The sequence below is a fragment of the Oculina patagonica genome, chromosome 7 (assembly GCF_052425735.1).
Source record: "Oculina patagonica isolate OP01 chromosome 7, crgOcupat, whole genome shotgun sequence".
In the NCBI taxonomy this organism is placed as follows: Eukaryota; Metazoa; Cnidaria; class Anthozoa; order Scleractinia; family Oculinidae; genus Oculina; species Oculina patagonica.
This window is the reverse complement of record NC_135764.1, coordinates 10,993,189-11,020,298: the sequence shown is the minus strand read 5'-3', so window position 1 is coordinate 11,020,298 and position 27,110 is coordinate 10,993,189. Positions and strand designations below refer to the sequence as shown.

Genomic DNA, 27,110 nt, shown 5'->3' with positions numbered 1-27,110 from the left:
TCGCGCTGTGATTGGTCAATATCAAAGTAACGCAGCGTGATTGGTCGGAATCGCGCTGCCTTGTTATTGAAATACATGATGTATTTCCTTCGTCGACGAGGTTATGAAAATCGGGTCACATACGATTTCAGGACATTTACGCTTCAAAAGCAGCATTTTCCAAGCAATCGAGCCACGATTTTTGGCCGCCTGGCTTGCAATTTACAGAGGCTTCACCGCTGCGGGATTCGCGACAAGCGGAAATGCCTGTTTACCTTGGTATAAGCCTGTTACCTTACGCTTTCAGTTCGACTGTCTGAGGTTCCGAGTCAGCTGGGCTCTGCTTCATCAAATACATTGATAAGGTTTTGCATAAGTATTCTAAACATATTTATGATGCGAATGAAGTGTCAATGCACCTTTTAGTTTAGGATAATGAGCTGTATAATGTTGAGGGTGAAATTGTCACTTGATCGCATGCAGAAATGCGAGCAATCAAAACCCCAGACATGCAATGGGTATAACTTTCTGTCCGAAGATCTAATTCGAACTTGCAAGTCTGTCATAAATGAGTAATATAAGATAGGATTGTAAAGCGGTTGTTTGTCGTTTTGATATTTTGTCTAGAGTATTCAATACTTTGTGATCTTAAATTTCTTTTTCTGTCTATTTAAATCGCTCAATCCTGAATTGGACGGTCAGTATTTCTGGAAAACGTACGTTTACTCAACACCCGCCGGGTCAACAGAACTCAAACATCAATAATTTTAGTTTGTAGCTATAGCCAAGGTTAGGCAAGGATAAAAATCAACAGCAATCTAGTTCCATACACGTTTTGATTTATAGAATCTAAAAAATTTGAATGTATAAAGTTTATATATAGTCTTTATGACGTTTGCAATCTGGAAGCTTCTCAGTTCAGTTGAATTTCATAAGATTTTATAAAATGTTTTGCCAGCTTCAATCCGTCACGGTTTTATTTCATTGTTGTGGTTCAGGTTTTTACTGGCATTCTAAAAGGTATCACATTTATTTTAGCTTTATTAGTTTAGGATGCTATCAGCCATACACTTGTGGTGTTTAAAATTGTCTTTTCTGTATTAATTTTTCCAGTATTCTGATAAGCCTGAGAGTTGGACCATCTCTATTTCATTTCTACGAACGGCGAAGTGTAGACGATGTTCATTGTTGCATGGCATGGTAAATAACACACAACAGAGTAAAAGCTAGTTTTCAACGTTCTCTTCGGTATTTGAAATCAGTACAACTTCTTGATTTTACTTCAAGTCTTTTACTGAATTCGACAACAAAGGAATCAATGTGTCAAGCTATGTCCTAACTGCTCAACTTCAAGTACTTTTGCAGGAATGACTTGTGGAGCTTTGATGAAACTCAGTTGTATACCATGTAGAACCAGGGCTAGTGAACTGAACGCGCGCTTTAAATTTAGAATGGCTTCCTTTACAAATGGGTTGAGAATAAGTTATGCGACCGCTTCAATCGATGGGAAGGCTGAACATTTTTTGATTGTTACTGATTCGTCACTCAACCACGTTACCGAACCGATTCATGCGATAGTTTAGCTTGGAGCAAAATCAAAGGTCATATTTGCATAATTATGCTCCTGATGCCTCGAGCGTTGAAGGCGTTTCGACTTCAGTGGTATAAACAAGGTCTTTTGTAAAGCATTGTGAATTCAAGACTGTGTACGACTATTAAATCGACATGAAGCGAGTCCCAAAAGTTCTCATTCGCGAACCGAATTCAAATCATCGTTACAGTCTAGAAAATTGAAGATAAAGTCGCCTATAAGGTCGCGGAAAGATTCTTCCTCAATAGGGAACGATTCGGAAATAAAAACACAAGCTAAACACTGCAACGGAAGTTTAGAGGGGTTGTTTGGTTTACCACAAAAGGTAAAATCAACGATCAATGTTGAATGCTTTGAACATTTTGTCTCTTCCCTTTGGATTAGCTTATCGCAAGCAGTCTACAAAGATATGAGACAGTGATATGTTTGTAACGCAGTCTTAGAAAGTTCGAAGACTGCTGGTTTAATCTGTATATTAAATAATATTACAAAGTGACAAAAGCAATGCATTAAAATAAAATCACTATGCACTTCTGGTGGTCGGTACAGTAGATTGTCGACAGTGTGTCGGCATAATCTTGTTAATTTGCGGTTTTTTACAAGTCGTGATGCGATGATAAGGTTGCTAAAGGTTGAAATATTGTATTCCCGGTGTATTCAGTGAATAAAGAAACAAAGAGAAAAGATAAAAAAATAAATGGTCATGTAGTCTGAATGTTATTACATTTTAGTTGCTAACGATGGATATTAAGGTAGCCTAAACGCAACAGAAATATTACAGACTTTCTCCTTTACAAAAACGACAGAGAACAAAATCTTTAGCGAGTTTACAATGGGCAATTCCGCCAAGTTGCTTTTGATGCAAAACAAACAGCGTTTAGTTAATCCTGGAAAATTAACTCTGCTGTAACCACGCGGAAGGCTATATTTAAACGGCTAACTTATTTACAGACAGTCTGTCTTCTACACAAACACACAGCGGCTGTCCATGTACAGAGGCGATTTCACAATCGGGTCTGCAGTTTCACTATTACAATCGATCAACTCTGTAGAAAGGCTCAAGAAATCCTAAGATGTAAGGAGCAATTCCAGCAAATTCAGTACTGATATTTTAGAAAATGGAGCCCGTTTAAGGACCGAAATCAGTCTCAAGTCTATTCTATTCTTGTCTGCCCATCATCACGGCAAAGCTGAATTAATCCCCGTACAGGTGCAAAACTTTAAATATTTTACAAAAATTAAATCTAGCTTCTCCTTGAGAACACACTCGAAGATGTTATGTCCTAATATGAATCAAGTTGATAAGACACACAAGGCCACAGTATGGAACAGTTATGATATTTCTGTGCTATATCAACCGTGCGATAACGTGTCGTATCGCACGGTAAGTCATCAACAGATCGCTTGTTTACTTTACATATCAAATGAGGAGAAAAGGCTGATACGCTGGCTTTACATATATAATCAATACATTAGTCTTCTACGAGAATTATTAAACTATTTTAGAGATTTGAACGGTTATTAAACAGTCTATTTTAACATCGGCGAGGCGAAGAAGTGGGTTGGTCTCTTGTTGGGGTGCTTGCTCTTGCTTCCAAACCTGGCGAGAAATAAGAAGACACCGCGCGGGTTACTACATGACGTATATACACGATGCCACGTTCAAGACATGACTAAATATTGCTTTACTTTACGGCATAACCGAATTATATTGAGCTTTGTTTTTTTTATTTTCTTCAACATTAAAATCCCCAAGAGTTGACAATATCAAAATCTCAAAACGCTGGCAAGCAGAAACTAACAGGAAGAAGGAATTTTGGAATAAAGAAAAAATTAGAGCTGAGCATCCAGTATTTTCATAGCTTACACCCGCAAATTCTCCGAAATAACATAAAAAGAAATGCACGGCAGAAGTAAAGAGAATTGATATTTTGGTCATGAAGCCGAAAGGGTGAGAGCAGGGATGGCGCAGTGGTGAGAGCGCTCTCCCCCCCCCCCCCCCCTCCCACCAATTATGTGGCCCGGGTCGATTCCCGGGCTTGGCGTCATATGTGGGTTGAGTTTGTTGTTGATTCTCGCCGAGTTTTTCTCTGGTTTTCCTCCTTCCACAAAAACCAACACTTCCAAATTCCAATTCAGTCAGGAATACACGGCCCCACAAGCTTCTAGCTTTAATCCTCACCGTGTCTAAATAAAGGTAATTTATCTTTTTTATTTATTTTAGCATTTTCTTGGCAAGGAAATGGCTAACATTAAAACGACTGTGTGACGAAGCGTGGGGAAGCGCGCGAATGAACAGAGAATGAAAAGAAATATCCACCCACATGAAATCTAATGGAAAATATTATCTTGACAAATTGTTCACACTGAATGGAATGAACAAAGCAAGGATGATAGCAAAGTAGAGAGAAAATGTTCCGCCGGAAATCCTGATTTCGAAAAACAACAACGAAAACGTTGATTTTTTCTCGTAAAAAGCCATAATCTTTTGTTTTTGAAAGGTTATTTCCACATACAATTTTTATCAACCTCAAAAATCTTGTACATGTTATCTGCTAATATAACAATTTGCGTACAGCTTCCTTTCGGCAGCAGCTGTTTTCCTGTTCCTCGCGCGATCTCAACGCCCTCCCACGCTACACGCGAAAACCACTCGTAGTGACTTTTCATTCGCGCGTGTCCACTCGCTTCGAACCTTAAACTCGCTATTGGGACAATAAAGGGGTTGCCAGCGATTCAACACTCGATTCAGTTAGCATAAGCGTAAAACCTCGCCTGTGACTCGTTCTCACAAACATTCGAGTACAACGCGCGTTTTTTTTTACGTCTTCGGGTAGTTAGACGAGAAGATCGAGGGAAAGCGAACAACAACGATGTAGCAAATCCGAGACGAGTTGGTTCGGTGTTCTATTTTTCCAAAGTATATTGAAAAAATAAAACACAAAAATTGAAATACCAAAGAAATCGCTAAAATGAATAAACGCTCAATTTTTAAATACAACTTGAACAAAGATTTAACAGAACGGAAAAACAACAGGAATCTTTATGATCGCCAAAAGCCTTACACCTTGACAGAATTTCTGAACGTGATTATAATAAGCTATTGAGTTAGTCAAACAAGCTACTTTTTATGTTAGAGTGGTTTTCACTTAAGTGTCGAAAGTTAATTGCGTTTGCTTTGGTTTTGCATTTCTACGCTTAGTGATTGGCTTAAAAATCTCGCGCCACTTTCTCAGCCAATCAGAACTAAAACCAAAACCAATCGTGACTAGCTCGCGCACGTTTTCCCGCGCTTCGTGCCAGCTACATGTATTTGCTTCGAGTTCTGATTGGTTCACTGGATTGTCCGTGTACTTTGTGATTGGCCAGAGTAATTACTTTGGTTTTGGTTTTACGACATTCAATTGAAAACTGCTCTAGAAAACCGGTCTTTATACATTTATAAAAGGTTTTGATTATTACCTTGGCGTCAGAGGAGTCCTGGAGAGGAAACTTCCCTTCTTCTTAACTGACTTAGCATTTGAAGCCGTCAGGGGTCCCAGCATGCTCTCTGGTACTAAAATGACAGAACACCATGGACATATATTAGAAGAGGGTTTTTGACATCAACAATGGAGGCTCCGAGGCTTTGTTAAACTAATTTAAACGCTACAATTTGTCGGGCCGAAATCGGGAAAGCGAATCGGCGCGTGTAAACGGCGATCCGATGCGCGCATGACTTCAACCCAACAAGTTCGCCGATTCGGAAAAATCTGTTTCTGCTGCACAGATAGATTTTCGCCTTTCGACCCGATTTTATGAACGAAAACGCAATTTATATCTGCTGTAATCAAGCTATTACCTACCATTTTGTTTTCCAAAACGTTCTATAAAAAAAGTTCCCACAATAAAAAATACGGCATGTACTAAAACCCAAAACGGCGGAACGAAACGAAAGGACCAAAACAAGTGAAACCCATTGCCTCTTTTCGTTTGGGGTTCTAGCCAAAAATACATGCACAAGGGCCTGTACTGTACAGATATTGTAGTCAGAACGTTTAAAGAAACAAAAATGGTAGGTGACAGGTGATGGTGTTTGTATACAGTAAAAACACTGCTGATTTATAGTCTAAAGTGTCAGCCATACACTTCAGACTATGTAGATTACCTTATTTTCTCCATTAAACGCCCTGGTCGTTTATTTCAAACTTAGCCTGGTGGACCTGGCGTTTATTTGAGCCCGATGTTCATTAAGCAAATTGACAAGCATTTATCTTGCTTATACAACTACAACTTATTATACCTCAAATAAATACGTTAGGGGCCTATTTTCAACTCCACCTTAGAGACCCGGCGTTTAATCGAGAAAATACGGTAAATTTGTTTTGCGGTTTAAAGACAGCGTTTTCAATCGCAAAATCGGGCCGGGGCCGGGGTGATAGGATTTCGGGAGATAATGGGGAACTTACTGGGTCTACACTCGGGGGTTAAAGGTGTCCCGTCTGTGTGATGAGTGGTAGGGATATAATGGGGAACTTACCAGGTCTACACTCGGGGGTTAAAGGTGTCCCGTCTGTGTGATGAGTGGTAGGGATATAATGGGGAACTTACCAGGTCTACAGTCGGGGGTTAAAGGTGTCCCGTCTGTGTGATGAGTGGTAGGGATATAATGGGGAACTTACCAGGTCTACACTCGGGGGTTAAAGGTGTCCCGTCTGTGTGATGAGTGGTAGGGATATAATGGGGAACTTACCAGGTCTACACTCGGGGGTTAAAGGTGTCCCGTCTGTGTGATGAGTGGTAGGGATATAATGGGGAACTTACCGGGTCTACACTCGGGGGTTAAAGGTGTCCCGTCTGTGTGATGAGTGGTAGGGATATAATGGGGAACTTACCTGGTCTACACTCGGGGGTTAAAGGTGTCCCGTCTGTGTGATGAGTGGTAGGGATACAATGGGGAACTTACCGGGTCTACACTCGGGGGTTAAAGGTGTCCCGTCTGTGTGATGAGTGGTAGGGATATAATGGGGAACTTACCAGGTCTACACTCGGGGGTTAAAGGTGTCCCGTCTGTGTGATGAGTGGTAGGGATATAATGGGGAACTTACCTGGTCTACACTCGGGGGTTAAAGGTGTCCCGTCTGTGTGATGAGTGGTAGGGATATAATGGGGAACTTACCGGGTCTACACTCGGGGGTTAAAGGTGTCCCGTCTGTGTGATGAGTGGTAGGGATATAATGGGGAACTTACCTGGTCTACACTCGGGGGTTAAAGGTGTCCCGTCTGTGTGATGAGTGGTAGGGATACAATGGGGAACTTACCGGGTCTACACTCGGGGGTTAAAGGTGTCCCGTCTGTGTGATGAGTGGTAGGGATATAATGGGGAACTTACCAGGTCTACACTCGGGGGTTAAAGGTGTCCCGTCTGTGTGATGAGTGGTAGGGATATAATGGGGAACTTACCTGGTCTACACTCGGGGGTTAAAGGTGTCCCGTCTGTGTGATGAGTGGTAGGGATACAATGGGGAACTTACCGGGTCTACACTCGGGGGTTAAAGGTGTCCCAACTGTGTGATGGTGGTAGGGATATAATGGGGAACTTACCGGGTCTACACTCGGGGGTTAAAGGTGTCCCGTCTGTGTGATGAGTGGTAGGGATATAATGGGGAACTTACCAGGTCTACACTCGGGGGTTAAAGGTGTCCCGTCTGTGTGATGAGTGGTAGGGATATAATGGGGAACTTACCAGGTCTACACTCGGGGGTTAAAGGTGTCCCGTCTGTGTGATGAGTGGTAGGGATATAATGGGGAACTACCAGGTCTACAGTCGGGGGTTAAAGGTGTCCCGTCTGTGTGATGAGTGGTAGGGATATAATGGGGAACTTACCAGGTCTACACTCGGGGGTTAAAGGTGTCCCGTCTGTGTGATGAGTGGTAGGGATATAATGGGGAACTTACCGGGTCTACACTCGGGGGTTAAAGGTGTCCCGTCTGTGTGATGAGTGGTAGGGATATAATGGGGAACTTACCAGGTCTACACTCGGGGGTTAAAGGGTCCCTCTGTGATGAGTGGTAGGGATATAATGGGGAACTTACCAGTCTACACTCGGGGGTTAAAGGTGTCCCGTCTGTGTGATGAGTGGTAGGGATATAAGGGGAACTACCAGGTCTACAGTCGGGGGTTAAAGGTGTCCCGTCTGTGTGATGAGTGGTAGGGATATAAGGGGAACTTACAGGTCTACACTCGGGGGTTAAAGGTGTCCCGTCTGTGTGATGAGTGGTAGGGATATAATGGGGAACTTACCGGGTCTACACTCGGGGGTTAAGGTGTCCCTCTGTGTGATGAGTGGTAGGGATATAATGGGGAACTTACTTCTACACTCGGGGGTTAAAGGTGTCCCGTCTGTGTGATGAGTGGTAGGGATACAATGGGGAACTTACCGGGTCTACACTCGGGGGTTAAAGGTGTCCCTCTGTGTGATGAGTGGTAGGGATATAATGGGGAACTTACCAGGTCTACACTCGGGGGTTAAAGGTGTCCCGTCTGTGTGATGAGTGGTAGGGATATAATGGGGAACTTACTGGTCTACACTCGGGGGTTAAAGGTGTCCCGTCTGTGTGATGAGTGGTAGGGATACAATGGGGCTTACCGGGTCTACACTCGGGGGTTAAGGTGTCCCAACTGTGTGATGAGTGGTAGGGATATAATGGGGAACTTACCGGGTCTACACTCGGGGGTTAAGTGTCCCGTCTGTGTGATGAGTGGTAGGGATATAATGGGGAACTACGGTCTACACTCGGGGGTTAAGGTGTCCCGTCGTGTGATGAGTGGTAGGGATATATGGGGAACTTACAGTCTACACTCGGGGGAGGGGTCTGTGTGATGGTGGTAGGGATATAATGGGGAATAAGGTCACAGTCGGGGGTTAAGGTGCCCTGGGTGGTGGTAGGGAATAATGGGGAACCGTCTACCTCGGGGGTGGCCGGGGGGGGTTGGGGACTACCGGGTCTACACTCGGGGGTTAAGGTGTCCCGTCTGTGTGATGGTGGTAGGGATATAATGGGGAACTTACAGGTCTACACTCGGGGGTTAAGGGTCCCGTCTGTGTGATGAGTGGTAGGGATATAATGGGGAACTTACAGTCTACACTCGGGGGTTAAAGGTGTCCCTCTGTGTGATGGTGGTAGGGATATAATGGGGAACTTACCAGGTCTACGTCGGGGGTTAGGTCCCGTGTGGTGGTAGGGATATAATGGGGAACTTACCAGGTCTACACTCGGGGGTTAAGGTGTCCGTCTGTGTGATGGTGGTAGGGATATAATGGGGAACTAGTTACACTCGGGGGTTAAGGTGTCCCGTCTGTGTGATGGTGGTAGGGATATATGGGGACTTCTCGGGGGTTAGGTGTCCGGGGGGGGATACATGGGGACTTACCGGGTCAACTCGGGGGTTAGGTGTCCCACTGTGTGATGAGTGGTAGGGATATTGGGGAACTTACCGGGTCTTGGGGGTAGGTGTCCCGTCTGTGTGATGAGTGGTAGGGATATAATGGGGTACGGTCCTCGGGGGTTAGGTGTCCGTCTGTGTGATGAGTGGTAGGGATATATGGGGAACTGGTCCTCGGGGGTGGTGTCCCGTCTGTGTGATGAGTGGTAGGGATATTGGGGAACTTACGGTCGTCGGGGGTTAAGGTGTCCCGTCTTGTGATGAGTGGTAGGGATATATGGGGAACACAGGTCACTCGGGGGTAAGGGTCCCGTCTTGTGATGGTGGTAGGGATATAATGGGGCTTACCGGGTCCACTCGGGGGTTAAGGTGTCCCGTCTGTGTGATGAGTGGTAGGGATATAATGGGGAACGTACAGGTCTACACTCGGGGGTTAGGTGTCCCGTCTGTGTGATGAGTGGTAGGGATATATGGGGAACTTACAGTCTCACGGGGGTTGGTCCCGTCTGTGTGATGAGTGGTAGGGATATAATGGGGAACTTACAGGTCTCAGTCGGGGGTTGGTGTCCCGCTGTGTGATGAGTGGTAGGGATAGGGGACACGGTCTCACTCGGGGGTTAAAGGTGTCCCGTCTGTGTGATGGTGGTAGGGATATAATGGGGACTTCCGTCATCGGGGGTTAAAGGTGTCCCGTCTGTGTGATGAGTGGTAGGGATATAATGGGGAACTTACCGGGTCTACACTCGGGGTTAAAGGTGTCCCGTCTGTGTGATGAGTGGTAGGGATATATGGGGAACTTACCTGGTCTACACTCGGGGGTTAGGTGTCCCGTCTGTGTGATGAGTGGTAGGGTATGGGGAACTCGGGTCTACACTCGGGGGTTAAGGTGTCCCGTCTGTGTGATGAGTGGTGGGATATAATGGGGACTTACAGGTCTACACTGGGGGTTAAAGGTGTCCCGTCTGTGTGATGAGTGGTAGGGATATAATGGGGAACTACCGGGTCTCACTCGGGGGTTAAGGTGTCCGTCTGTGTGATGAGTGGTAGGGATATAATGGGGCACTGGTCTACTCGGGGGTTAAGGGTCCCAACTGTGTGATGAGTGGTAGGGATATATGGGGAACTACGGGTCTACACTCGGGGGTTAAAGGTGTCCCGTCTGTGTGATGAGTGGTAGGGATATAATGGGGAACTACCAGGTCTACACTCGGGGGTTAAAGGTGTCCCGTCTGTGTGATGAGTGGTAGGGATAATGGGGAACTTACCTGGTCTACCTCGGGGGTTAAGGTGTCCCGCTGTGTGATGAGTGGTAGGGATACAATGGGGAACTTACCGGGTCTACACTCGGGGGTTAAGGTGTCCCGTCTGTGTGATGAGTGGTAGGGATATAATGGGGAACTTACCAGGTCTACACTCGGGGGTTAAAGGTGTCCCGTCTGTGTGATGAGTGGTAGGGATATAATGGGGAACTTACCAGGTCTACACTCGGGGGTTAAAGGTGTCCCGTCTGTGTGATGAGTGGTAGGGATATAATGGGGAACTTACCGGGTCTACACTCGGGGGTTAAAGGTGTCCCGTCTGTGTGATGAGTGGTAGGGATATAATGGGGAACTTACCTGGTCTACACTCGGGGGTTAAAGGTGTCCCTCTGTGTGATGGTGGTAGGGATACAATGGGGAACTTACCGGGTCTACACTCGGGGGTTAAGGTGTCCCAACTGTGTGATGAGTGGTAGGGATATAATGGGGAACTTACCGGGTCTACACTCGGGGGTTAAAGGTGTCCCGTCTGTGTGATGAGTGGTAGGGATATAATGGGGAACTTACCAGGTCTACACTCCGGGGTTAAAGGTGTCCCGTCTGTGTGATGAGTGGTAGGGATATAATGGGGAACTTACCAGGTCTACACTCGGGGGTTAAAGGTGTCCCGTCTGTGTGATGAGTGGTAGGGATATAATGGGGAACTTACCGGGTCTACACTCGGGGGTTAAAGGTGTCCCGTCTGTGTGATGAGTGGTAGGGATATAATGGGGAACTTACCGGGTCTACACTCGGGGGTTAAAGGTGTCCCGTCTGTGTGATGAGTGGTAGGGATATAATGGGGAACTTACCTGGTCTACACTCGGGGGTTAAAGGTGTCCCGTCTGTGTGATGAGTGGTAGGGATACAATGGGGAACTTACCGGGTCTACACTCGGGGGTTAAAGGTGTCCCGTCTGTGTGATGAGTGGTAGGGATATAATGGGGAACTTACCAGGTCTACACTCGGGGGTTAAAGGTGTCCCGTCTGTGTGATGAGTGGTAGGGATATAATGGGGAACTTACCGGGTCTACACTCGGGGGTTAAAGGTGTCCCGTCTGTGTGATGAGTGGTAGGGATATAATGGGGAACTTACCTGGTCTACACTCGGGGGTTAAAGGTGTCCCAACTGTGTGATGAGTGGTAGGGATATAATGGGGAACTTACCGGGTCTACACTCGGGGGTTAAAGGTGTCCCGTCTGTGTGATGAGTGGTAGGGATATAATGGGGAACTTACCGGGTCTACACTCGGGGGTTAAAGGTGTCCCGTCTGTGTGATGAGTGGTAGGGATACAATGGGGAACTTACCGGGTCTACACTCGGGGGTTAAAGGTGTCCCGTCTGTGTGATGAGTGGTAGGGATACAATGGGGAACTTACCGGGTCTACACTCGGGGGTTAAAGGTGTCCCGTCTGTGTGATGAGTGGTAGGGAGATAATGGGGAACTTACCGGGTCTACACTCGGGGGTTAAAGGTGTCCCGTCTGTGTGATGAGTGGTAGGGATATAATGGGGAACTTACCGGGTCTACACTCGGGGGTTAAAGGTGTCCCGTCTGTGTGATGAGTTGAAGGGTTGTAGGGTGGAGATCGAACATTCTCGTCCTCAATGTTTATAAACTGATTCCAGTAGTCAACAGGCATCGACAGAAGTCGCTCAACAACCTAAGGAGAAACAAGGTCAACACTGTAAAAAACCCGAATAAAAACAGCCCTTAATCCTTGTCCATTTTTGATCTAAAAGACAACATTTTTAAGCGATCTAAGTCATTTATTGTTTACTGATATGCTGGCATCCACCTTTCAAATAACTTGGCCCAGATTTTCTTTTATTTTTTCAAAAACTACAATCTTATTTTTTAATGAAAAGCACCGCATTTTTTGTCCATGCGCATATGCGCCTAGGCCAAAATTTCTCTCTTCATTTGTTTTTTTTTTTTTTAACCCTCTTCGTTTCAAAAAAACTAGTCAATGTTGCCACAGACAACAGTTTTCAAAATACCGACTTTTCCCCTGATGAAAATAAAATTTCCCTGACCAAATACCGTAAAAACAAAATGCCAGATACAGTAGTGACCTCCAGCCTCTGCCACCGAAAAAAATCAATTGTGTTAAATAAGCGGCGTAATAGTATATTCCAATTTGTCCTTGGCTTTTCTTCAAAATGTCAATTTTCCCGCACTCAAAATAAAATACCCTTATCATTTCCTGACCTGTGGCAGACCCTGCTAGTCAATAAAATTCAGACTGCATGAACGTGTGAGCCAAGCTGAAACTCCAGAGCATTTATTTCACTGCCCCTGTATGTAGTAACAAGGCTTTCTCTTGTTCACTTTACCGTGAGGGGTCTCGTTTCCGCGCAAAGCATAGTGCGAGGTGCGAGAGCAGTTTTTTCTGCGAGTCCTATTCGGTAACGTCACCAATTAGAGTAGGGTCCAGGATTAACGAGCCGAGAACGACAATGGGCAAGGCAGACGCCACCCTACCCTCCTCGGATTGATCTAGAGATCATTTCCTTACGCACACTACCCACCTTGGGTTGCCACTTGGCCTCCTGTAGCATCTGCATTGGTTCAAGGTTGTTGGATGAATTTTGAACGATAGTGGGGCCGAACACTTTAGCCAGGTTACTTGCTGACATTTTACATTCAGTACAATGAGAAACCCTGAAAGAAAAGAGCAACTAAGTATTTTGAGCGGCAAGGGAGAAACTCTTATTAAGTCCGCGTAATTAAAGGGACTATGTCACGGGGATTTCACAGATTTTGGTCTAAACTGTTCTGAAATTAGTGGTAGGCAACTTAACCCTAAATAAACATATTCGCGGATAGAAATCAAGCTACGGCTATAAATATTGACGTTTCGAAGGCGCGCGGGAACAGCTTGAAAAAGTAAGCCTTACTTTTCCAAACTGCAATCTGTTTCCATCCGAGCCATCCGCAGCCAAAGATGCTTGTTAACAGTTTCAGTGCTCTTATATAGCAATTTTTAATAAAAATAGACTATTACTTTAAGGTTTCCTGCGACACAAATATAAATTTTTGGCGGTTCAAAAATCACAGCTGAAAGATGTAATATGGGATCCTTTGATTCAATGTACAAAATTACTAAGATGGAAAAACAGCAAAGATGTAACATAATCATTCAATTTGCCCCACTCTCCCTGAATGTGTCTTGGCCAATAAACGCCCCTCTAACAATTAACGCTCTTATTTTTGTTTCAATTACAGCACCGTCACTGAAAATGGCCTGTTCCAGGCTCTCGGTAGTTGGGAGAGCACGGAGCTGAAACAGGCTACCACTGAGGTCATTCGTGGTTCATCCAGACGTAATTTACTCTACTTCCCTGATATTCAGTTAGACATTGTCGAACAAAAAGAAAATAGTGATTGTAGCAAGGTTTAAGCGTGCCCTTTGGGCGTTCGTAATACGTCTTAATCTGTCCTTTTACTTTTTGGTTATTTATTTTTTCAGCGTTTCTCTATCTTAGTAAACTGTTATGTTTAAGTTTTTCTTCGATGGCTTTAAACACGATTGCAAGCTTTGAATTCAAAAGTTTTCGGAGTGGCTTACTTCTGTAAATGAATGACAAGATAGGCCAGAGTGTCTCTGTTGGCTTGAGGTAGTTCGCTGACTGCTTGATAGGTGGCACTAGCGCTGTCATCCTCATCTGTCTTGTCTAAAAAACAAAACAAAAGAAATGAATGAAAACGATTTTCAGATTGAATCTCAAATTCAAGAGACTTATTAGCGAAACGACTCTTATTTATATCCGGGACTTTGACACCTCGCTCGCGCGCTTTTTGCGCGAACATCAACCCGAAGAATTCCATACTGATGACGTAATGGCGGTTGGTTGTTGCTCGAGTTTGAATTTTGGCGCGAAAGCGACAACCAATCAGAGACCACAACTACGTCATCTAAATTTTTCGAGTCGAAGCTTAGAAGCCTTCAAGCGGCCAGGGAAAATTTTTTATTAAGTCTTTCAGGACTGAATAAGAGAATCAAAACCAAATTACAAAACTCACTTGCTGCGTCTACGAATGCCGACCATAAGTCGTACGTTAAGAGAGGCTCAGACAGCTTTCTGAAGAAATCTTTGAGCAGTCCGCAGACAACGTGGATGTCATCAACTTTGCGCTGTGAAAAAGCAGAACTTAATTAGAAATCATGTTTAAGGGCTTAAATAAATTTTTTTAAACACACTTTACCAGATCAGGAATTTTTCCTTGCATAAACTTTTCTTTTAGTTCCTTTACACTCCTGTCGGCCCTGAAAATACAAAGCGAAAAATAAACAGGCGGCAAAAATGGCCGCATAAATGTTCTCCAAAATTTGCACGTAAAATTTTCGTTGTGGCTAGTGAATTGCAAGCAAGCTCTTTAATTGGCTAAAATAATCGTGCAACGTGCTTCGTTTACCAATCAAAGGCACGACCACAACCGAGCGTGACTTTTACAGCGGGAAGCTATCATGTGTAGCTGTACCCACCCTCCCCTTTTTCCTCGGCGGGGGTACGGAAGCGGGGGGGGGAGTAGTTACGCGAAACGGTCAAATGAAAAAATCCAACGCCATTTCTGGTTTTCGTTGCCTCGAAGTTTGAAAGATTTTAAAGCGACGTGCACTTTTATATAAAAAACCGTCACGAAAAGGGCAGTGACAAGCCAAATTGTGAGCTGAGAAACTAGGCGAATAGAAATTACAGTCCGACCTCTATTAAGCGGCCACTTTCCAAAGTCCCTAATTATTTGTCAGTAAACTGCTCTATTTGATACCTCTATTCAACGGCCACCTCTATTAAGCGGCCGCGGCCACCTTTTTGCTGTCACAAGTGTATTATTTATATGGTCTTTTACCTCTATTAAGCGGCCAGCAAATTATATTTCCAAGCGAAATGGTGAAATATCTTGAGCACAATTTTTTCACGTACCAACTGTTGATGCAAAAAGGCCTAAGAAACTTGTCAACGATGTTTTGCATCTTTTTCTGTACATTATCAACCGAAGAAATACACTGTACATTTCAACTACATGCCTTCTGTGTTAGACCTAGAACTATGCATGGGCTGGTGAATGCACTTGCTGTTTTGTTACAATGAATTTTGGATTTATCTTCATATATGTTCACTTTTTAAAAGCATTTTGCTATATAGAATCAATAAAATCGCGTTTACTGCAATTCCTATTCAATTTATATTGTACCTCTATCAAGCAGCCAACCTCTATTAAGCGGCCACTTTTCAAAGTTACCGAGGGTGGCCGCTTAATAGAGGTCGGACTGTATTAAATTCAAAATGCATCTTTTTAGTGTTTTCGTATCTCTTGGCTTGAAAGTGGAGGATTTCAGGAATATTCCAGACGGGAATTACGCACGTGCCGTGTGTTTGACTACTTGTGAAAGGGCGACTTATTATATGGGTGTTTTCCCGCGCTTTGCATCGGCTGCGCCTTGTCCTCAAGCGCTGATTGGTTCACTGCAGGGTGGTTACCATTTTGCTGTGTTTTCGTTTAATATTAATCGCTCTGACTCTCAAAACTTAGGGACGGACTATTATTTTTTTGGAGGGGGGGGGGGGGAATGAAAAATATTGAAAAAATTGTTTGAAGGGCCTGGAAAGACAAAATAAATTCATTGCAAACACGATGTGTATAACAAAATATTGTAAGAATTTCGAAAAAAAAATGTTTGCAGAGGTGCATAAACTAAAAAAAAAATTTTGCAGAGGAAAATTTTTCATCCCCCCCCCCCTCCAAGAAAATAATGGTCCGTCCCTTAATGCATGGCTGTTAACAATGTTTGCACATTATTTTCACACAATTAGTATTTTACTGGTGTACTTACCCAGGGACCCTGTAGATTCCAACTTCTGAAAGGCCACGACGTTCCACTTCATTAATACATTTGATCTGAGGAGAAGAAGAGTTAAGACAAGGAAAAAATGTTAGAAGAACACACTTTCCTTTCCTGTTAAGCTGTGACCAGTACCCCTAAATAGCACTAACTGCTAGTTGTCAGAACGTGGCTCTCTCTCCTCCGCAGAGGCCTCTTTTATTTTCCGTACGGGCAGGAAATGGGGAGAGGTCAAAAGTAAGTACGCGGAGCCCTTATTCTTCATTCTTCGTGTTTTTCGCCCCTTCCCCCTCCACTGAAGATGTTTCTGCGGAAAAGAGAGAGAATGTGGACTGGAGGGTGTGAATTCAAGCCCAAGTCACCGCGTTACTTTCCTGGAAACGACTTTTACACTCTCGCCATCACAGCTCTTCACACAAGGGAATGCCTGATGTTGCAATATTTTTACTATTTCCAGAACTGAACACAGCTACAAATTGTTACGAATTTTCAGTCGTTTCACGCTCAGAATTTGTGATTTTTCACTATTTTGACGATTATTTGGCACGTTCTTGCGGAATTTTTTGGACGGTCATTTCGTTCCATGATCATTTTATTCCAAAGTATATCGTTCCACAATAAAGTCACTTCGTTCCACGATATCATAAGATTGTTCCACTTTAAAAGTTACGGTGATGCCAAGAAAACCTGCATAAAAACGTTTCGTTCAGTTAGTTTTGCAAGCGTCTTTTCCGCAAACTAACAGCAAAACATGTATGTATCAAATTTAAGATTTTGCTGGGTTCTTCCTTCAACCTCTTACATAAGATTGTCGGCTCCTGCAAATTTTTGCAGTTTAGAAACATCTTACTAAGATTAAGAATCGTAAAATTTGTAATTTCGTAGCTGCATTTGATCTTAGACATTGATGTCAACACGTAAATCTACTTACAACAATCTCTGGCACCATCGGGCTTGTAGAGGGAGCATAAAACTCAATGTTTTCATCCTGAGAAAGAAACAATAGCTAATCACAACCAGAAACTATCACAAAAAAAAACCCGCACACACACAACAGAACAGAACGACAACAACAAAAAAACAATTAAAGCTCAAGGTGCAGCCATATACAGTCAACTCTCGTTATAGCGGACACGCTTGGGACTTCGTTTAGTGTCCGTAATAGCGAGAGTCCGTAATAGCGGGGTGTGAGGGAAAAAAATGGCGTTAACATAGGTTAAATAGTATGGGCTATGACGAGCTTATCAACAGTCGTGAAACAACTCAGTAGTCGTTAGGTATGGAGAATGACAATGGTCGAGGGTTTGATCTCTCCAAAGGAGTTGTCTGGAAGAAAAGGGCGCAAGCTGAAGTGAAAAAGCAAAGTCTACTGTACAGCTACTGAAGCAATTGATGCAAAAATAATTATTTTAGAAGACTTCTGAAGTGTGTTTCGACAAAAAGTATTCAACACACTGCAATTTTCCGTATTAATGTTATGTGAGAAGTTCATAGTGTCCGCTTTATCGAGAGTCAAAACAATAAAATTGTTCTTTTGGTACCACGAAGGTGTCCGTAATTCCGTAATATCGAGCGTCCGTAATAGCGGGGTGTCCTCAAGGCGAGAGTTGACTGTATATGGAGTACAACATACCGGACGTTTTTTCCCAGAGCCTGGTGTGTCACTGCAAGGGACACAGGGCAGTGGAAGTTGGTCCTTACAGTCTGGATGGCACACGGCACGACAATCTAAAGAAAAGAAGAGAAAATCAATGTCTGGTTCCACAATATTCGTTTTTCACACAGCCAGGAAGGACAAAAGTGTCACACAATATTCTATAACTGATTTAGGCATAACAAAAGGGTAAAGCAACCCTCCAAGTTAAGACCATTTTAGTCGCCATGGCGACTAAAATTTTGGAGCTGGTGACTAATTTTGAACCAAGGTCGCCAGCCTGGCGACTAAAATTGAGAGGAATGATTGAAAGCATCAGCTTAATTTGGTGACTAAAATTTTTCACTGGCGACCAAAACTTGAGTAGTTGGTGGCCAAATGGCCACTAAGGAAAAAAGTAAACTTGGAGGGTTGTAAAGTGTTTCCCTCCGGTAACCGTAGCTGAGTGCTAGGGTAGCCCTAGCTGCCTTGTAAATGCTCTGCTATGGACAACTTGCTTACCCTGAGAACACATAAAACGCAATAATTACCTTTGCATTTCAAGGCAAGTTTTCCAAACTTTATTCTTTTGTTGCACTGCAGAGATAAAAAAGAATTTGAAATAGAAGATGAAATGAGTGCTGCCATAATTCCTTTCTCTAATTAGCACCAAGCAATTTGCAGATTGAAGCTACTTCATTATTTTTCATATTTACTTACAGGTTGACAAGACTCTGGTCTGATTACAGTCTTGGAGCAAAGTGCGTGTTTCTGGAATGTAAAAACAAATTATGTTAAGACTTGTTAGGACCAATTTACAAGGTGAGCAACATTTTGTCCATGTTTCCCCACTTTAGCTGAACTCTCATTTTTGTAGAGGTGCCTTGTCTAACTCAAGAAGAGAAAGGGTGCAAACACATTGCTGAAACCAGGTATCTTCCATATTGGAAAGGTGCTTATAGCAGGGTTTGCATTACTCAGAGAATGATAAAATTCCAGGAACAAGAACTCGGATATTTTAAAGTGTAAATGTTTAAATTAACCTTTTCGTGTCCACATCTCTTTCCGAGTAATTGAAAACTGTGCCCATGGAAAAGGTTATGACAGCATTTTCATTACGTTTTTTAATACCAGCAACTATAAAATTTCAGGAGCCTTCCAGGAGTGGGTTGAAAAAAAAGAAGATATTTCATGGAGTTTTCCAAGGCCTTGAAAGAAAATTTTAAAATTCCAGGAGATTTCCAGGAGCAGTGCAAAAGCTATAGTCAAAGACATAATAATCATTTTGATTGCTAGAACTTACTTTGTCTTTTCTAGCTGGTCCTTTACCACTCTGTGAAGCAATTCTGAAACAAATAAACATGGTCAAACCTGTATATAAGCAGTAATTACCATTTGGTGGTCAAGTGTCAAGCCCCAAACATGGTACCGTTCACTTCTTGTAACTTGTGGTGGAGTTGCAGACTGTTACTACCCTTCCCCATATCCTTGCTGTATTTTATGCTACAGGTAAGTCTCTCGCGACTAGACTTCCAGTAAGTTGAGTTTATTTTACAAATACCGTCGCTTGCATCTAAGCGTGAACACGTGCCGCTGAAACATGATCTAATTGGGTATCAAATGTGACATGATTGGTCATCGAACGTTTGAAGTTTAGCAGACTGTAACGGCAACTTTCGCGCCGAAACTTCAACACATTCCGGTTTCGAAACAGTCAAAATGGTGGAAAGATTGGATATCAAGACCTTCCTCCGACAAATTGATTCTGATCTGTGTCGATATGCATTTGCAGGTTCACTTGAAACACTTCTGTTGCAAAGTTTCGCCTGTTCTCAGTGTTTATGGTGAGCATTTTGAGTGTGAAAGTTGCTGTTACGGTCTGCTAAACTTTAAAGTTTCATGACGAAACATGCCACATTTGATACCCAATTGGATCATGTTTCAGCGGCTCGTGTTCACGCTTAGATGCAAGCGACGGTAGACTTCCTGTAAGTCGAGTCAACTTTTTGCAAGATGAGTCATAATGACTCGAGTCGAGTCGCCGACTACCCTACCCTTCTAAAAAAAGTGCTGTATTTTAAGTCTCTCATGGTAAGTTGAGTCAAAACATACCTAAGATCAGGGCTGCAAATAACAGTCGGTCATTGGCCGATCAAAATTTGCTGACGTCCGATGAAATCCCAAGTGTGGTCGGACATGATGTCCGGACAATTTCTTGATTGCAAATCATTTTACGGCAACAATAAATAAAAATCTGTCCGACCACAATTTTGTTTTGTCCGACCAAGATAGTGTCTTAGTAGGACATACCGTAAAGTTCCGTGTATAAGCCGCACCCGTAGATAAGCCGCACCCCCGATTTGGAAGCTCAAATTTTGGAAAAAAAAATATACAGACCATAAAGTTTGAAGTTCAAGTGAAGTTCTATTGGTAAACAAACAAGGGCAAACAAGCACGGTTTCGAAACACTGACACGGTGGTTGTTGCAATGTTTAATATAAATTAAGTCTTGCGAAAGCTAAATTTCACTTGTCATACCTCCTTTTTAGTTTGAGTTCACAATATCTTAAACTTGGATGCTCTCTTGATATCATTTTTTCGGGATTATCACTTCTAAACACTCCTGAAACAATTGTAATTCGTTCGAATCGTTCGCGAATGATGAATGCTTAGTAGCCAAGCTCTGAATTGTAGAGAGGAGTCTGGGCATTAAAAACAAACATGGCGGCATTTTCTTCAGAAGAAATCACGTTTTTATTTCAAGATTCTTGGAAACTGCTACCCGCAACAGGATAAAAACTTACTGCAGAATAAGAGTTTGTTAATCCAGCAGATGTATTTGCTGTGAAGGTCAATAAAAAACCGAAGCGGTCGGCCATTTGCCTTGTGAGTATTTGCGTTTATCTTGGTGCCTTCTCACACGCGGCGGAAAGACATGATTCGAAGTGACTGGCACGCTTCACTGCAAACAGCTTTGCAGAGGAACTAAAAAGTAGTGAACAACAACAAAGTTTTCAGGTTGTTATATGTTTATTCAATGACGTCTTGAGAAGTTTTTTATGAATATTAATTAGGCCTTTGAGAACTCCAACCAGAGATGTTTCCGTAGATAAGCCGCACCCCCGATTTTAGACTTGAATTTAGAGGAAAAAGGTGCGGCTTATACACGGAACTTTACGGTATGCCCTTTCAAGTGAAAAAAATTATTTGCAGCCCTGAAGATGACTTGACCCTGAGGGTGTATTAAACAACCCTCAACTTTCTTCCAAGTGGCCTGGATGCACTTTAACCTATCATTACCTTATTTTCACATCTGAAGTACACCTCACTGTCTTAAATCTTTACTTAATTATTCACAAGAACAGTGACAAACAAAATAGCTATTTTTCAAAAATTGTCACCTCTGTAATTGTGGGGTCTCCTTTCTTGGGCTGGTATATTCCTCAAGCTCCCTTATCGCTTGGCGGTATGGGTCTCGATAATTTATTTCTAAGCCAAAGATAAAAAGTGTGAAGTTACTTGCAAGGCAACACAATTTGGAATATATTGATCTTTTTTATTGATATTTGATCTTTCAATTTAGAAGAAGTTGCAGGTCACAACAGAAGTTATGTCATATTAATGATATCATTAAAGGGGCAGTTTCACCAAGACTTAATGCATTTTGAAAATCTCGTGAAGGTGTTGGTATGAATTGTAAAGCCACTCATATAGGTCTGGTCTTACTAAAATGTAACTACAAGTCCTGCGAAGTTCGTTGGGAAATTGCGAACTAAGTTATGAAGTAGCCAATTACGTTGCGAGTTAGACAATCAAATTGCAAACTTTGGAACAAACTTCCCAACTTTGACCCAACTTTGACCCAACTTAACTGCCAAAGTTTGCAAGTTGAGGAAGAACAAGACACGTTGCTCGAAAGTCATGATTACCTCTGAACTCGTAAACAAGTTGGTGGCGGGAATATTTCAGCGATTCTAGCGGCTCGAGTTGCAAAATATTTGTTTGCCATTTTGCCATGAACCGTGCCAAATTTTAATTAGCGGTGGCTTTAAAATATTTTTGCAAATTATCTGCAAAAAATCTTGTACACATGAAAATTTTAAGTGAAGTTGAAAGAAGCTGACAAAAATTGAATATGTAAATACTTTAACCACGCTTGTTATCTTTGTTAGGTGGGAAAATGCATGAGCGAGTCACAATTGGTTTTGGTTATTTCTGATTGGCAGAGAAAGCAGCACAAGTGTTTTAAACCCTGATCACTAAGTTTGTGTAGTAATGCAAAACCAATGCAAACGTGAATTACTTTTGATGCTCAAGTGAAAAATTGCTTTAAAACAGAAAAAGATATCTCACCAGGGGCTGACGGCTGTACATGGATCTGTGGACTTGGATAAACATGGATTGGAACATGGACTGGACTGTCTGGAATAACTTGTTTTACAGTCACTTGTCCATCTGTCTGTATTGTTCAAGGAAACAATAATCACAACAAGACAAATTACCAATGATTGAGGAATAATCATCAAACTCTACCAAATGCAACAAAATGTTTAGGATAGATTTGAAAATAGAGGAGTAACCAGGCTGAAACATATTAAAAACTTTAAAAACATTATCTGGTAAGATATTTTACAAAGATAAGCTTTCGGCAACTAGTCTGTAGCCTTTGCCAAACACTAAAATAGAAAGCGAAAATTTTAAATATAAGCAATAAATGTGAGAAAAAATTAAGAACAGTAGGAAGCATGAACCCTGGTATCAGATTGTTATAAAATATTTATACAAATTAAAACAGGCTTAACTGAGAATAAGTACCTCATCAGTCTTGGGCCTTTTGGGTGGAGTAACCTGAAAGAGTTTGAATGACAAATAGCAAATAAAATCCAGCTTCTCATATCAATAACACTGCATGAGCACTTTTGGTTTTAAATTTGGTGTAAGAAGACTCATAGTTTTGTAAATTTAGGTAGTTCTCAGCTCTCACTGAGCAAGTGTACAGACAGACATCATGTGACATAGGCTGCCAAATGTTCTTAGGAACATGTACATTTAGCTCCGCCTGCACATGCCTTTGTCAAGCAGGAACTTCATGATAGAGATAAGACTTGGCATAATGTACTGTATTAGTTACATAATTACTTTTGCAGCACATCACATTTACAATATTATGTTTTTTTTTTAATAAACTGCAGTCCTATTTATTAATGTTAATAAAGAGACCATATTCCTATTAACGGTATTGGACTGGAATTACTGTAGCTTGCGATGGAGGCTACAGCTGGGGAATATCATTAAGAAAAAGTTTCATGTCATTTGATTTAACAAGATTCCCCCCATAAGCCTCCACTGCGAGCTAGTTCCAGCCCAATACCAATATCCTCTATTAAGATTTTAGAAGTACTCACATCAAGCTCTGGTCCTGGTGGTGGAGCCTGAAATGACACAAAGAAATACTTTTGTTTAATGCTGTAAAATGCTGGTTAGAAGCAATGCTGGGATATAAGCCCTAGCTGGGCTCATATAAAAAATAATGGAAATAAATAAAGTAGCGGACAACTTCTGTGTTGAATGATTGCGTGTTCAACAAAAGTTGCGTTATCTTATGGCTTGACATCCGATACAGCTAATTTGAGAAAGGTTGTCGGAAAAAAGTGCATGTGACAAGGTTGAAAGCTGGTCTGGATATTCACTGGAATTTTGCATATTAGCTAAGAGGAAATGTACAAGTTTGTATTTTTGCACGTGAAGATTTTGTTTTTCCTCTCGGGAGGCATTTTTCTGTAGCTTTACTTTTGCTGTTGCATGTCTTGAAAACTCTTTTAAAATTCAGCGTGGCTAAAAGTTTTTCTTGTTTTCACAGTTCTGAAGATATTGAAAACTTGCAAATGCAGGTTTGTCTATCACCATCTTATTTGTATTCAGCATGTACAGTAGCTTTCGACATCTACCCCATACTACACTTTGGTCTTGTTGCATGCACTTTCGGATCGACTTGAGTAGTAGTCCAGGTTCGAGCTCTGGCCAGGGTTCTGGCAAGTATGGGTCACTTGGCTCCAGGCTTTGCCTTTTTTCCCTTGTTGTTCTTTTATTTAGTCAGATAGCATTGCAGAATCCAAATACAACAAAAAAAGTTCCGCTTACCTTTCTAATTGGTTTCCGTGGATGAGATACATCCTGAAAAATGAATAAATGAAAGTTAGAATGCACGTCATTGTGTAAACAACAACAGGATACTGGATATTCACTTGTAAATTTGCTATAACAGTGCCATGCACTACACCTTGCCACCTTCAGAACTTTTGCTTTTGTGTAAACTGGCCAATACCCGATTCCCTCTATAGCGCGTGCCTGCAGGGAATCACGGTAGTTGTATTCATCAAATCTTGCGCGAGACTCAGCAACGCGCATCCTTGCTAAGTCTCGCGCATGGTTTGATGAATACAACTACCGTGATTTCCTGCAGGCGCGCGCTATAGAGGGAATCGGCTATTAAAGTGCCAGAGCTGTGAAAGGAAGAGTTGCCACATTGTGTTTGTAGTCAGACAATAACTGTCAACTCTGTCTCAATTACAGCTTGTATTTTCATTGAGCAATTGAAACAGAAGCCATCATTAAAGTTGTCAGTTGTCAAAAGATCTTCAGTTGATAATAATTATAAAACTTTCTCAAGTGGCAACAACACAGCATGCAGTATTGAAACACTGATCAAATTGGATGGCTATTCCTTGAAAATTGAAGTAGCTAAGAAAACACAAAGCTGGCTCATTAGCAAGCCCAGCTGGCTTCTTTTCTGGTCTTACAGATACAGCTCTAAAAGTTTACCCAAGTCTTTGTTTTCATGTGAAATTTCAGCCAGATTTAAGTTCTTGTTCAGCCAGTGAAAATAGCTGGCAAAGGGCCCTTAGCGACATCCCTGCTAGCCTAGCATTGCTTTTGGGCTAGTAGAGAAACCGTCAGGTAATGAATTGTCAGGGGGAATTCATGTACAATGATTTGTAAATTAACAGTAAATCTAAATCTTTACCAAGTCATCTTCTGTGTTGTCGTAACTGATGTCTGAAGGCGACAAGATGGAGCCAGTTGATTCATCCTGGACACTGAAGCGCCTAACAATGGTGAATACACATGTACATGTATTTATCCAATTTCATTGTCATTATCGTTACTTTAAATGTTTTACAATGTCAAGGCCCTGATCAAAGAAACATTCCACCAAGCTTGAAGGTAATCAACTGTAAAATGGAGAGAAATATTCATACTTCCATTTCCACAGTTTCAATGATCACTAGTTTGTTTATCATGTCACTGACACATGAAGACTACAGATAGTGCTATTAATCCAGGATTATATGTAGCTATCTTCACCATGGGCTGACACCCTGCCGTGGTGGTGAAGTTTGTATGTCTCAATGACCCAGAGAGCTGTGCCGGCGGGGACTTTGGTCCCTGGCAGGTCTAACCATGCCGGATTGGTCGAAGGGTAGATGCCAGGCAAACAGCAGCTCCTGGCCCTCCAGGTTTGGGGTTGGGCGGCAGGCTGATAACCCGCTCCCGGAAAAAGAAATATGACAGAAACGGAAACTAGAATTGCCACTGTGCCCTACAAGGAAGCAAGGCACGAGATGTTAACACCCGGTTGTAGCAAGATGCAAAGCAAAGAATAACGCCTAAACTGTGAATTAAATTGCTGTGGCCACATGTAGCTATGACTTTATATTTCTCTTTACCCAGTACTTTGACTTATCCCAAAGTCTAGGGCAGGGAAAAAAACTTTGGAATCAACTTGCTCAATAGGCAAGTAAATTTCAGTTTTCACTCGGCCCCACTTAAATATTTCTTGCCGTCACTCAGACTTGCTGAGGCTAATTTCACTTGCCCCAGTGGGATAGGCCACCAAACTTAACTTTTCACTTGCCCAAGAGCAAAATATTCTTGCCCTGGGCAATCAGACCTTGCATTTTTCCTGCCCTGCAAACTGTACGAGAAGCAGATCACACCATACCGTTTCCTTGGGCTGGTCATATCCTCGTGGTGGCACTGGCTCAACTGCATTAGTGTCTGTCTTTCATTGTCATTCAATCTGCTCATTGTGTCCTTGTCATTTAGGAGTTCGCGGATAAGTGCCACTTGCCTCTCCTGTAAGATTTTGGCCAACAAAACAAGTTTTAAAACAATAATAAAATCAGAAATTTATTTGTAAGTATTTTTTTTTAATGTTTAACTAATTTTATGTTAGAAAGTAAAAGGTAAACACAATCTTTTTCTCAAGAGACAACTGATTATGATATTGTCTTTTAGAGTAAAATTAGAACTATCCGTCGTTCATATTTTTTTAATACTCACCAAGTGATCTTGGGCTGCTTCTGCTTTCATTCTTTTCTTGATTTCTATCTCAACTTGACTCCTGAAAAATGCAGAGAACAGTTAATAATTAAACAGACGGCCGTGAAAAGAAAGTTTATACAGAACCAAAATGAACATTCACGCAAAGTATTTGGGCTGAAAAAATGGCAACACTATAAGCCGCGTAGGCATAAAGTAAGCGTACCTTGCATGCTTTAATTTGACTTCAAGGGCTTCATTTTCGGCCTGTAAGAGAATATAAGTTTAAGTCGTAAATGCACTATGAAAATAAGGTATAAACTAAAGGAAAACTGACAACTTTGAACTTTTACATTTTAAAAACCGTACCGTGATTTTCGCAATGTCTTGTTTCAGACGGACAGCTTCGTTCTCTGCAGCGAGCCACTTCTTTCGGCATTCTTCTTGTTGCGATACGAATTTGATAAATTCTATAAAAGAAAAGGAATAATGGAATTGAATTCCATACAGTCGATCGCTTCACCTTCGTACATCACCCGCTGAATTTGAAATTTTTGTTATCAAACTTCACAAGTTTGGAAACATTGAAGCTAAAAATGAGGAATAACTGGAAAGATTTCTATTTAAGCCCAGAAAATCGTAGCAATACAAGTCAAATTGTTCTTGTTTTGCCAACAATACAATGAAGACACACAAAACGGCGAACAACGAATCGTAACACAAACCTCCTTCAATTCCTTCGGCGAGCACAGATGTGGAGCGAACGATATCATCAAAAGATCCAACAAGTGTTGCAACAGACATGATTGATTCCTTCATAAGCTTGAATGGCGTAAATAAGTAATATCCTTCGATAAATCCAAACGAAAACTGCTCCAGTAGAAACCGCCTTCACCACTCGGCCATCTTGTTCGTTTTTTCCCTCCACTTCTTTCAAACAGACGTGTCAGCCAATCAAATCACGCCTTATATACCGCTCACGTGATTCACTAGTGACCACAGGGCAAAAGAT

At 42.2% G+C, this 27,110-nt stretch overlaps 1 protein-coding gene and 1 long non-coding RNA gene across 2 annotated transcripts; one reads left to right on the top strand and one right to left on the bottom strand.

Annotated features, from left to right (window-relative positions):
• Positions 1 to 97: 97 nt before the first annotated feature.
• LOC144660768 (uncharacterized) lies at positions 98 to 2,268 on the top strand. Its single transcript, XR_013572153.1, has 2 exons — positions 98 to 344; positions 1,093 to 2,268. It is a non-coding gene; the product is annotated as an uncharacterized LOC144660768 (long non-coding RNA).
• LOC144660706 (rac GTPase-activating protein 1-like) lies at positions 1,992 to 27,051 on the bottom strand. The gene is made up of 24 exons (XM_078521427.1): positions 26,824 to 27,051; positions 26,468 to 26,568; positions 26,325 to 26,365; positions 26,120 to 26,180; positions 25,779 to 25,912; positions 24,801 to 24,882; positions 23,918 to 23,950; positions 23,182 to 23,208; positions 22,592 to 22,624; positions 22,130 to 22,235; positions 21,178 to 21,265; positions 19,080 to 19,122; positions 18,497 to 18,547; positions 18,328 to 18,373; positions 17,777 to 17,871; positions 17,075 to 17,131; positions 16,135 to 16,199; positions 14,505 to 14,565; positions 14,322 to 14,433; positions 13,867 to 13,972; positions 12,827 to 12,959; positions 11,817 to 11,958; positions 5,033 to 5,126; positions 1,992 to 3,170 (listed from the first exon to the last, which is right to left on the bottom strand). Exons 1-24 carry the CDS (start codon positions 26,915 to 26,917, stop codon positions 3,101 to 3,103), a joined length of 1,875 nt encoding a protein of 624 aa, XP_078377553.1. The 5' UTR covers positions 26,918 to 27,051; the 3' UTR covers positions 1,992 to 3,100.
• Positions 27,052 to 27,110: the final 59 nt, after the last annotated feature.